This window comes from Lacerta agilis, chromosome 12 (assembly GCF_009819535.1).
Source record: "Lacerta agilis isolate rLacAgi1 chromosome 12, rLacAgi1.pri, whole genome shotgun sequence".
Taxonomy (NCBI): Eukaryota; Metazoa; Chordata; class Lepidosauria; order Squamata; family Lacertidae; genus Lacerta; species Lacerta agilis.
This window is the reverse complement of record NC_046323.1, coordinates 34363715-34376125: the sequence shown is the minus strand read 5'-3', so window position 1 is coordinate 34376125 and position 12411 is coordinate 34363715. Positions and strand designations below refer to the sequence as shown.

The following is a 12411-nucleotide window of genomic DNA, read 5'->3' as shown; positions in this document are numbered from 1 at the left end:
GGGCATTCTGCACAGAAGAAACTGGTGGCTGCCAGTTGTCAGCTGCTGAGAGGAGCTCTACTCGCACCCATGACAGCAGAGCTTCAAAAACAGACCTTTGTTGTTTTGAAAAGGGCTGCTGCCACCCTTGCTAACAGTAAGCCCCCCACTCCCACTCTGGATCCCACCTCCCAGAAGTAGCCACCTGATAATGCGGGCAGCAAATTTGGTGAGGCCACTTTTGCTCAAGCAATACTGTCATATGTATCTGTTTTCGGACACTTTCAATGACAAATGATAACTAACTTACATTAGTTAGTGTAAACTAATGGGATGTGTTAAATTGTTAGGCTTCTCATGCAGAAAATTCAACTGATTTCCTACTTATTCTTAGCAGTGTGCTAAGGATAAGGCACCATTTAAAAGTTTGTAGGAAATCAGCAAATCTTAATCCAAAGTGAGCAATATTTTCTAAAATTCAGTCTCCACAGACCTTGGTTTCTTTATGGGTGCAATCCTTCCCTCTTCTATATACTCAGTGTGCTAGGTCTATGGAAGTGAACAGAACTGTGATATCGTCTGAGAAGCAAGCACAAGATTTACTCAGTGCTTGGAAGTTGACCAATGCAATTTAAGGAGGAATGTTTCAGTGTCTTACCGCATTTGTCTTCATCAGACCCATCTCCACAGTCATCAACAAGATCACACAATAACAAACTGTTGATGCAAGCCTTTGAGTCTTGGCACCAGAAATGATCGGGGCCTCCACAGTTTAATGCTGGAGGTGGCATTGCACAGTTCTCAAATGTTATATCATCAATTGCTGAGACACCATCATAAAATCCAAGGCTGACTTTATCTAGAGATAATTGAAATGGGTGTGGAAGGCGACCAAGCTGAATGAAACCCTTTAACCACTGATCTCCTTGATTGTAATATATCCTCCAAAGGGCTGTAGGATCTTTTTGTCCATCAACAAGCAATTGCATTTCTGCTGCTCCAACTGATAGTCCGTAGTTGTAATACCTGAGAAGGGAGTCTGAAAGTTAGGGATCAACACCATCAACATACAAAACAAATGCACACAGAGAGACCAAATTTGCTCTAAAACAGCTTTTTTGTAGTGTACCTATGCTTTGCTTGAGACACCAAGTTGTTACTTGAATTGACACAGTTTAATCATGTGAGAAGCAGACAGAGGATAGACTGTCTTTCCTTACAATTATTCTTGGCCTTTTTTGACCCTTCCAATACTAATACTGCAAATAAAGAGATTTACATACAAAAAACAAATGCAGCATCTGTATAATTCATTAATACTAAGCAGAATTATAGCTGAAATGAGTCTAACCAATTGGTGCTATTTAAAGTGCATAAGATCAGGAATACTGGCTTATCTACTCTTAATCAGGCTTCAGATTTTTAATCATGCAAACACTTAGAATTTGAGAGAACTTTGGATTTTTGAAGGGGATTTAAAATGTCATGGGCTCACAGAGACAGAAATGGCTAAGGTATTTTCAAGGATACAGAAACTAGAAAACTACAGTCAAGGTGTTTATGTTTAACTGTTAATCACCCTGGTATGATCCTTTTTCTACTTCCGTTAAGAAGGACTGCTGGAAGGCTGAAGCCAGTAAGAACAAAACAGAAAAATTAGTTCCAAGGACATTAAACAATCCAGTCAGAAAGAACTAGGAAATGATTTCTGACTAAAGTCCAAAATAAAATTAGAATTCACAATATAACAGAGATGCTCAAAATATTAATTAAATTATTTTTAATTTTAATTCAATTGAGTCAATTGAGTCTACACTCATGATTTTTAACGTTAAGGGTTAAGAAGTGGTTTTGATAACCATATGGCCACATGACGTTCTACTTTTAACATTTGCTCGGTCCCTGCTCCTGCCCACCTAGCAGTTCGAAAGCACATCAAAGTGCAAGTAGATAAATAGGTACCGCTCAGGTGGGAAGGTAAACGGCATTTCTGTGCACTGCTCTGGTTTGCCAGAAGCGGCTTAGTCATGCTGGCCAACCCTGAGTCGTCTGCGACTGGACCTAATGGTCAGGGTCCCCTTTACCCCCTTTACCTAATGCCTTATTAAAATGTGACACCAGAGGGTGTTGCAGAGCAACCAGCAACTAGTAGTAGGGAGAGTGTTTTGATAGAGGTAAGAAAAGCTTTACTTTAAAAGTATGCCCTGTAACATTTTAGAACAATATATCTAATATTGTTCTAATAACGTTAAACAGGTCAGTGTAGATCCAGCCTAGAATTTAGTACACAACCACATGAAATACTTTGAATAGTTTGAAATCAATGATTATGTCAGAGCAGTGGTGCAGGACTTGGTGCTATATCAATGTAATATAATCATTGTAATAAACCAGGAGTTAAACTAGTACAAATGGGCCATAATCAGAATATACCAAATAGTCAGACATAGAAGCTCTAAATGTGTTCAAAGGGTTTAACGTTTTTCTTGGGTAGTGAATTTATCCAAATCTACTTTCAAAACAAATACTAAACATGCATTCCACATATTGCAGAACAAAGCACAAACACTGTCCTCTTTTTCATTTCAAAGGCAGCCGTGTCTTCCCCTAAACACAAAAATCAAACTTCATTCATACCAGAAGGTCATTGTGCAACCTGATCCAGCCTGGCTGAATTTTGGGCTTCGTAGCTGTGCAGTCTGTGAGATACTGCTGCTGTTTCTTAGAATGAACATAAAGTGGCCTATTAAGAAGAGGAAAATGAAATTATTTTTCCACTAAGTACATATAATAATTAATAATAATAATTTTATTATTTATACCCCACCCATCTGACTAGGTTTTCACAGCAACTCTGGGTGGCTTACAACATATCTAAAAACATAATAAAGAAAAAAGCCATACATATCTGTACCACATCCCTTGAAAAGTGTTCTGACATAAAATTGCAACTGTGGATGGTTTTCCTACTTAGATTAATTGAGATCATGCCTGGCATGACTATGTAGCAACCTTAGCCACATGTCCTGTATTTACTTTTAAAATAATGCTTTTTTCCCCTGATTTGCCAATAAGTGCCAGGTGGCTGGGTCTAGGAGTCACCACCATTTTCATTCCTACAAGGCCCCCAATTATTGTGGGAAATTAAAATGGTGGTGGCTCCCAAGACTTAGTCATCCCCTGATCATTGGAGTGCAGATGCTGCTGCCCACCATAACCACCAGGTAAACATGCCAGAGAAACCCTCTGATATAGGATAGGAACCACCAAAGAATATTGTGCTGGGATCCCACTCACACCTGAAGCTGGCCATGGGTAAGACCTTACCTGCAGGTTGGTTATAGGTGTGGTCCTGTGCTGGAGCTTGCTTCTGGAAAGCAGGGGGTAGACTGCTTCTGGAGCTCCTTACCCAATCAAATGCATCACCCCTGGCTGTTTCCATCCAGCCACAGCTGTCTGTTTCAAAGTCACATTTAGCAGCTGGAATATATATATATATTTATTTATTTTAGTCTGCATCAATTTATCTGACAGGTTAGCAACCAGTGTATACAGAAGGACAAGATGCAGTTGGAAGGGGAGGTGAATTGGAAGGTGCCTAATTAGAAAGTGCTGTACTGATGCCCCATAGTCCTGCAACCACCACACCACTTCCTATGCTGTTCTGGAGGGTTCCTCAACCTTCTAAGGCAGTTATTTGGAGGTGCAAGAGCATCTGTGAACAAAACAGAGTTTGCACAACTTGTACACTTTAAAACAAATTGGTGGGCCAAGGGATCAAAGAGAGTCCATGCATGATCTAGAGCAGTGGTTCTCAACCTTGGGTCCCCATGTGTTTTTGGCCTACAACTCCCACCATTCCTAGCTAGCAGGACCAGTGGTCAGGCATGATGGGAATTGTAGTCCAACAACATCTGGGGACCCAAGGTTGAGAAAGGCTGAGCTAGAGTATTATTTAGCTTTGAAAAGGCGTGTTCACAAGCTCCAGCTTTGCTCCTGTTTCCACATGCCAGACATGTGTGAATCATCCTTATCAAATCAGTTAGAACTCTATAGATCCCTGCTGTAGGTATCTGGATAAAGAGAGAGAGAAGACTGTTTTAAGAAAGCAAAGCTGAAAGTAAAGCCGAATTCCTCCTTTGAAAAGTGAAGCTCTAAATGTCACTTTCTGAGGTTCTGTTATTCTGACAAGTCATTTTCAATTTTAGTTCTAATCTGAGAAGTAGCCACAACTGTACATGAAGACATCAATAAGGACGCCGAGTGAAAGTGCTTCACCTTCTGCGTGGTTTGTCTTAATTAACTGATCCTAATGAAACAGCCACAAGGCTATTGACATGCACATTTAAAGATCTTTAAGCATGAATTACAGATCAATGTGTTTTCACTTACAGCACAGGGCTTCGTCACTGCCATCTTGGCAATCAGGAGTGAAATCACAAAACTTGTCAGAGGTAATACAGTCTCCATTCTTACATGCCAACAATCCAGGTGGACAATAAAGAGATGAAGAATCAGAGGTTTCCAACATTGATGCCCCTTTAAAAAAACACAGTTGCTTTTTCTTGCCAGAAAAAAATCCTGTGGCTAAAACTTAAGTATTATCTACAGAACACATTTGCCATATTTTTGTCTCAGGGGTAGAGCACATATTTTGTATGCAAAAAGTTCCAAGGTTGAATTCCTCTTATTTCCAGATAAATGGGTCAGGTAGCAGGAGATAGAAAAGATCTCTGCTTAAGACCCTGGAGATCAGCTCCCAGTCAGAGAAAATAGTACTAGACTAGATGGACAAAAATCTGACTTGGCTTGATTTCCAATGTTAGTCCTACTCAGAGTAGACCCACTGAAATAAGTGGGCATGACTTTCTTAATCACATTAATTCCAGTAGGTTTCCACTGAATAAAACATAGTTGAATTTCACTCAGTGAATAAACTTTAGTTGGGTATACCGGTAACCCCCAATCCTTTTTTTGCCTAGCAACACTTCTTTTTCCCTTCAGCTAATGTATTGAATATATTCTTCAGTCTGCTGAAGTAGTGGGGTTTCAATTCAATGTTTGTTGCTGTATGCTCAGGAAAAGGGCTTGCAATATTGTCCTGATCTTGTGGGCCATCAATGGTCAAAGGCTTTACAAATCCTTAGCTTATATTCTGCAGAGTCCATGACAGTCAGCAGATTCTGTACCACATGCCAAATTCTGCACATACTGAATCACAGAATAATGTGATTCCTGCATTTGACTAGATTTGATTATACTTCTGTAAATTATTCTACTGCATGAGGTGAGAACTGAGAGACTCCCTACTCAGTATTCCTTCACTGTTTTGAATACTGCTAGCTATTCACACAGGGCCCTTATGTCTAATTGGGGGATACTCATGTACAAACCCATGTACACAGGATCAAATTGTGAGGTCCAAGACATCCAATATACAGTCTAGAGATTAAATGTGTGATTTGAGTCTTTATGTACAGAACTGTATGTGCATATGCACCAACTGGACATGCATGTAAGGCAGCATGGAGGCAAGCAAAGCTTGCCACACCCTTCTTAGGGTATACTTGAGTATCTGTCATTGGTCATTGAATAAATGTAAACTCTGACATGCATGATTCTAAGACATCCTCAAAACGTGGGTACTTATACAAAAACCTATACCTGGGACTCAGCTATACAGCTGCAAATATACAGGTGAAACTTGAAAAATTAGAATATCGTTGAAAAGTCCATTTATGTAAGCAATTGTTTTCATTAGCTACTGGAGTTTAATATATGAGATAGACTCATGACATGCAAAGCGAGATATGTCAAGCCTTTGTTTGTTATAATTGTGATGATTATGGCATCCAGCTGATGAAAACCCCAAAGTTGAATTGTTAATTTGGGGTTCTCATCAGCTGTATGCCACAATGATTACAATTATAACAAACAAAGGCTTGACATATCTCTCATATATTAGTTTCACCTGAAAGAAATGAACCTTTCCACAATATTCTAATTTTTCGTTTTTCACCTGTAACATTTTCAGTGTGTTTTAAGCACATTATACATATGTGACACTATATGGTGATTGTGAGCTTATGGCAAATTCAATATATAAAGCATTTTCACAGCATTTTTTATATGTGTCTAGATTCCACCCCAGAATGCACACAAAAATCAATCACATGGAACCAAACAAAAACCAAATCACAAAACCTCATAAACTTGAAATAAGCCTGCTGATTACAACTAAGGCTGCAGCCCTTTATCAACTCAACTGGGAGTAAGGTCCATTGAACTTCACTCCATGGAACTTACTTCTGAGTAGACATGTATAGAATGGCGCTGTAACTATACCATGCCTAAGTAATATATTTTTGTGGAAACATAAGCAAAGGGAGAACAATTAAATAGGTCAGCAAACCAATTTGAAAATGCTGCTCTGTACTTACCTTTTTGGTCAGTACTTGAAAATAAATTATAATTAGTCCTACAGGCCTTTGTTATACTGATGTCATCAACAGCAACAGTGGCTTTTGTTGACTGAACAGTGGCTTGTAGAATTATCTGCAATACCAATGAAATAACCTTATTAAATGCTACTTATATATGTATGCTCTGTGTTTAAAAATTAAATACACTTGAAGTTAAATTCCATTTGCAACTAGCCTGGGATTTTTTCAAAAGAATATGCATCTATCTTAGCAAATAATACCATAGATATGTCAATTCCTCAAGTCTCGTTAATAATCACATTTAGTATTGAACTACGGTATGTAATCTAAAAAATATCATCTCACTCCAAAGTCAAAACATAAGCCCCATTCATCAATCAAACAATTCTTTATTGAGGTCCAAAGACCCAACAGAGTTCAATGCATACAACATTCATTCATAGCATATTAAATACATTAAAAGCACACAAACTGCTTGGGCAGATCATAAGACTATGACTTTTCAGACTTTTGTCTAATACAAATTGATCTCTGATCTTGGCCACCTCAGACAGAAACTTGGCAACAGCCGAAGTCACACTAGGAATACTATCATCCTGTATGAACTTGGAATAGAAATTGCCTGTAGATTTGCCAATAGTGGGTTACTCATATGTTGTTGGGTCTGCTTATAGTCTTTAGGACAGGAGAATGTGCTTCATGCATTCTACTTCCTGATTACTACAGGGAGAAAATCTTGCAAAGCAATATTTACCTTGGAGCATTTCCAAAGGAAACACATTAAATCTGGCCATAGTAAAAAAAAAAATCTATGATAATTGACAACTGTCAAATTATTTATATATTCAGCTGTGAAAAACAACTGTATACTCATGGTATTTGGTGAGCAGGATGAGCATGAACAGGCCCGCAATTCACAGAAGGCAATATCCCACAATCTTTGTTTTACTGAATTAAGAGCAGTGTCATACCCCATATATAAGAGAAGGTCTGAGGACAAACCAATGAAAGCATCTTTTGGGGCAATAACTTGGACCAACAACTTAAGTACTCATCCTGAGATAAATGTAGGAGTAACCCTGTGCCCACTTGAAAACACTGACATTAAGCCAGTCAGAATTCTATCCAGTATTCCAAGATCAAGACCACTGCTTCAAAGAATATCATGCACATACAATATACACAAATATCATGGTTTAGGAGATTGGGGGATATGCATCAGACTAGTTTAGTAGCCCATCATAACTATGCTAGTCATATATCATCCTCAACAAGGGAATGCAGGTCACACGGAGAGAAACATGTCCTAGGTCTGCATTACTCTACTTCCACACCTCTGAACTATAAAAACTCAAGAGGAAAAGAAAGGCAACTGAAAAATAGGGTAAAGAAGTGCATAATCCAAGTGGAAAGGGGGTCAATTTCACAAAGCACAAACACCCACCATCCAAACATCTCAAGGGCTAAGGAAGGGACCATAAAAGGTCATTACATCCAATACCCAATTCATACAACAGGGTCTCAGCAACCATGTTAGTGGGACATAAGAATAGGCTGGCTGAGTTACATGGCTTTCTAGATGAGCAGAAGTTGTTGTTTGCAATTCAGTTTGATTCTCCCATTAATTCATTTTTGCCATCCCCACTGAAGCCAACAAGGCATTTCCACAATGAGAAATAATATCTGTTGTGATATTTTGTGTAAACACATAATGGCTGACAGCTAACAAATAGAGCCACATTTTATTGCTGGGGTCACTGGAGGGCTATGCGTTGCACTGTTGAGAAATAGCTGTTTGCTTAAGGGCCTCATAGAAGTGAAATATGACTGAAGCACAATGCTTAAAACAGAAGCCTCTCTTGCGCTATAAATATTTATGGTGTCCAGGATGAAGCGAAGTGGGTTTGTGCAGTAAGGGTGCTTTTTATGGTGCATTAGCTCAACAGCAGGCTCCACATTAGAATCACAGAGAGTTGGGGTGGAAGGGAGGAAGGACAGTGACGTGTTCTGAGGAATTCATATGTCATTTTAAGAATTTGGCTAGAGAAACATTGCCCGTCGATGACAACACCATAATTGTCACTGGTGGGAAAGCTGCCAAGTTATTAACACACATGTATGGCAACTTGGGGCACTGTCAACAGGGTATAACGCCCCCTAGATAGGAGTGGGAAGGCCTAAAGGCCTGCATTGTCGCCTACTCTCCTGTGCTTCTCAACTCTCTGCTCGTCAGACTAGGAAAAAACTAACCTACACAAAGGAATGCAGCCAAGGAGTGGCTGAGTGGGAAAAGCCTTTGAGTCAGAAGCCATAACCAACTACAATTCAATAAATCTTGGCTTCAAAAACATCCTATTGGTAAGGTTCTGGTAACCTAAGCAACTGAGCTGCCATTTATGCCCACCTTTGCACACTGTTAGGGAAAGGGAGGAAGTTGCAAGGGTGACAGAGGAAAACTGAAGGTAGGGAAGGTACGCTGCAATGGAGGCCAACCAGGGAAGAAAGTGTCTAGAATGCACCAGGCCGTCCCAAGATTTGATTTATTTATTTTTAAGTCGAAAAAGTCCAATTCAGCCCAGTCTGAATTGAGATGCTGGGAGCTTGCCTATTCCTACTTATGTTGTTAGTTTAGACATAACATCATATTTGCCAGGTACTGGGACATTGCAAGGACCAAAAAATGGTGACAACGCTGCAAGTGGAACACCATAAATGAAGTTACTAAAAAGGCTGTGCATTATTAATGCGGCTGAAAGGATCAGTTTCACATAGACTAGGCTGGGGAACCCATGGTCCTCCTGTTGGACTCCAGATCCCATTAGCCACAGCCAGAAGGGTCAGGGATGATTGGAGGTGTAGTCCAGCAACATCAGGGTGATCCTATTCCTGCTATAAACCTGATCTAGCCTCTGGCAGCCCTACCAAATTTCAGTCAAAGTATGTGGAAAGTCTCACACATACCAAAAATAAAATATTTTTCAAAACTTGTAAGAAAAGATATTCCACATTTTAATGTCACATCATTTAAAAATTTTTATATAACTGAATATCAACACCATTGGAAAGCTCTTCCTCCTACTTTTCTACAGAGTCTGACTAGCTGTGAAAGGGTTTAGCCTCTGAATGAGTGTATAGAAATCACAATGGCTCCTGAGAAATTGGCAAGCCCTTCTCTAAATGCTACTTACAACTATCTACTAGAATAAATATGATCTCTAGAAATGTGAAATTCTGAATGTTCTGCAATTGTTTCTAAGCCAATCTTCGATACATATTAACATGTGCCATACTATTTAGCAGCATTCTCCTTTATTTTTAATTTCAGCTGAAGTAATGTAAAGGGTTGGATCCATATCAAGTTAGTTGAATTTAAGTCCCACTTAAATCAATGGAATTTCAAATTATTTCCACTAGGACAACTGACTTAATCTGGATCCAGCCAACTACATTATTATTGTTAAAGTTTTAAAGTTATTTTGCAATGAGGAATACCAGAAGCAAATAACTACTTGCGTACACTTGCACCTTGGTCTTCTAAGGGGCTTACCTGAAAAGGACCTACAATTTCATCGCCAGTGACGTTTTTTAAAATGATATTTGCTTTTGTCCACTGCATTGTGCTCTTGAAAGGCTTTGAGTTATGTAAGCTTTGCAAATCCCCATCAACAGAAGTTCGAAGAAAGACACTCAGCTGGGAATCCTGGGACAACTGATACCAAAATCTCATCTGTTGGAAGGATTTTTAAAATGAAATTATGAACCCCTTCAATAGATCACATAACAATAAACTACGAATGCACAGTATCTTTCCATGTACCCTTTAATCACAAATCTAATGTAACTGACCTGCAAGCATCCTCCAGTCTCCCCGCCAAAACCGACTGGGCTTTTAATTTGTTATTGTCAAATACTTAGAAACCTTGAGGTTGCAGCACACTCAGAATGCCTGGTTCTGAAGAAGAACCTTTCTTTGGCCTTTTCTCAGAGTCAAGAGCTGGCAGAGAAGCTGCCAGTGCCTCTTGCAGTGGGGGGAAATACGGTACAGGGAAGGGGCCAGTAGCAATGCTGCTGCTGCAAAGAGGAAGATGGGAGACACAAGGGGCTCTCCAGCGGTGGGGTGGGTGGGTGAGTGCCAGTGTCAGCAGGGGCATTGGCAGGGACATTGGCAGTGGAGTGGGGGCATTTGTTTTACCATGCCAAAGACCTCCTGGAATTTGGTGTTGGCCCTGCCCAAAGGCATCTTGCAGGCTGCTGTTGGATTGGATTGTGCTAGGACCAGGCTTGGCCCTTTCAGTGTTGTTGGTGTATAAGTTCCTAACCCTGACTATTGACCATGCAGGCAGGGGATAATGGGACTTGTAACCTAACATCATCTGGAGGGCTGCATGTTTCCCAACCCTGGGCTAAAAGCAACATATGGTCTAATTCAGTTGGCTAAACAGGAAGACAAAAACTGCTTAGGATGGCAAGGAAATATCACAAAGTTACCTGGCAATATAGAGCATCACTGGAGAGTTTTGTAAAGACTGGACTGCTGAGGCGAGAAATTATAGGCTTAGTGTTTGCCACCGGTGAGCCAGTCACATAAATAAAGGTTCCTGAAATATAAAATAGGGAGGTTGTTAGGAACATTCATTGCCTGAAAACATAAATGACATGAGCATGCCTTTAATGCACTTCTTGGGGACATTTTTCTTCAAGCCTTGTTGATATTGTCTTATTCAGACCTAATAATAAATTATGTCCTATGCATACAAGCCTATGTGTGTTTCTGACTCATGCACTTCATCCTCCCCTGTCCTCTGGCATGGAAATCAGAAGTTTTTGCTTCCATTTTTAATGAACAACAGCTAAGTATTATGTCTGAATGTGGACAAACTGGTTACTCTTATCTGGGTATTGGCAAAACTGCCACATCAGTTTGTATTTTGTTTTAAGAACCTGTGAAAATTCATCAGCATTTCTGCATGAATTTCTCCAAATACATGCATTTTTAATAGAATTTTGCCTAATGCACAAACGTGCAAAACAATTTCCCCCAGTATAATGCTTTTATGTATATCATTTTCACAATTCTATGCATTTTTACACACACTTTAATATACATATTTTTATACACATCGCTTGGCTAGAGAACTGCAAGTGGAAAATTGGAAGAAGTGCAAATTTAACAGGACAAACATTTTTTGTTTCAGATATAATTTCACAAAGTGCAGACTTAATTGAATTCCACCCCCACCCCACCCCCGTTTCTGATCTTAACTATAGTTTACTGAAACAGGCCAAATTCAAATGACAGTTTATGAAGCTTCCTTGTTTCAATAAATCATAATTATGATTAGCCACAGTTTAGAGGTAAAAACAATGCTAACTGTGGTTAGATTAAATTGGAAGCTGAAATTTCAGATCTCTTCCTCACAGCCACACCAGGAGTGGGGAGGGACAGCACACAAACTCAAGGCTCATGTATGAAACAACAGAACACTGCATTCATTTTCTGCTTGCAAGTTTCCCATAGACGTCTAGTTGACCACTGTAAGAGCAGAATGTTGAACTAGATGGGACTTTGGTCTGATCCAGCTGGGTTCTTCTTAGGTTCTTAAGTTATTTATTATTATATTTGTACCCAGTCATAGTAAGTTTTATAAAATCTCAATAAACTTCAGAGGCTGACTCTTGGACTATTAACCCTCTCATCCTTTCCAGCACGACTGTTCCTATCAGACTTAATCCATCCACTCCACCACCATCCTGTATGGCTGCTTTTTAACTTTAAATAAAATGCACGAGAGCTAATCATGGATCTCCTGATATCTCATCTAGTTTGGCCCTTCGATTTTAAACCAGCCAAAGAGACATTACATGCTGAGTCACTGAGTGATTAATTGCTTTGCCCGAAGTACTCTTCTTCCACTGGCACTACTCAAAGAGATCACTCTGGCGTTTATTGCTCAAATGCTGATTGATGCTGAAGACCCCTCTGCTCCCT

General features: G+C 39.6%; 1 protein-coding gene across 1 annotated transcript in view; it reads right to left on the bottom strand.

Moving 5' to 3' along the window:
* Positions 1 to 4516, bottom strand: part of MALRD1 (MAM and LDL receptor class A domain containing 1) — a 182457-nt gene extending 177941 nt beyond the window's left edge. The window contains exons 1-4 of the mRNA XM_033165258.1: positions 4372 to 4516; positions 3307 to 3459; positions 2617 to 2722; positions 638 to 1005 (exon numbers count right to left, since the gene is read on the bottom strand). Of these exons, the coding sequence (XP_033021149.1) occupies positions 638 to 1005; positions 2617 to 2722; positions 3307 to 3459; positions 4372 to 4510 (766 nt within the window). The 5' untranslated portion in view covers positions 4511 to 4516. The remainder of the gene's footprint in view (positions 1 to 637; positions 1006 to 2616; positions 2723 to 3306; positions 3460 to 4371) is intronic.
* Positions 4517 to 12411: the final 7895 nt, after the last annotated feature.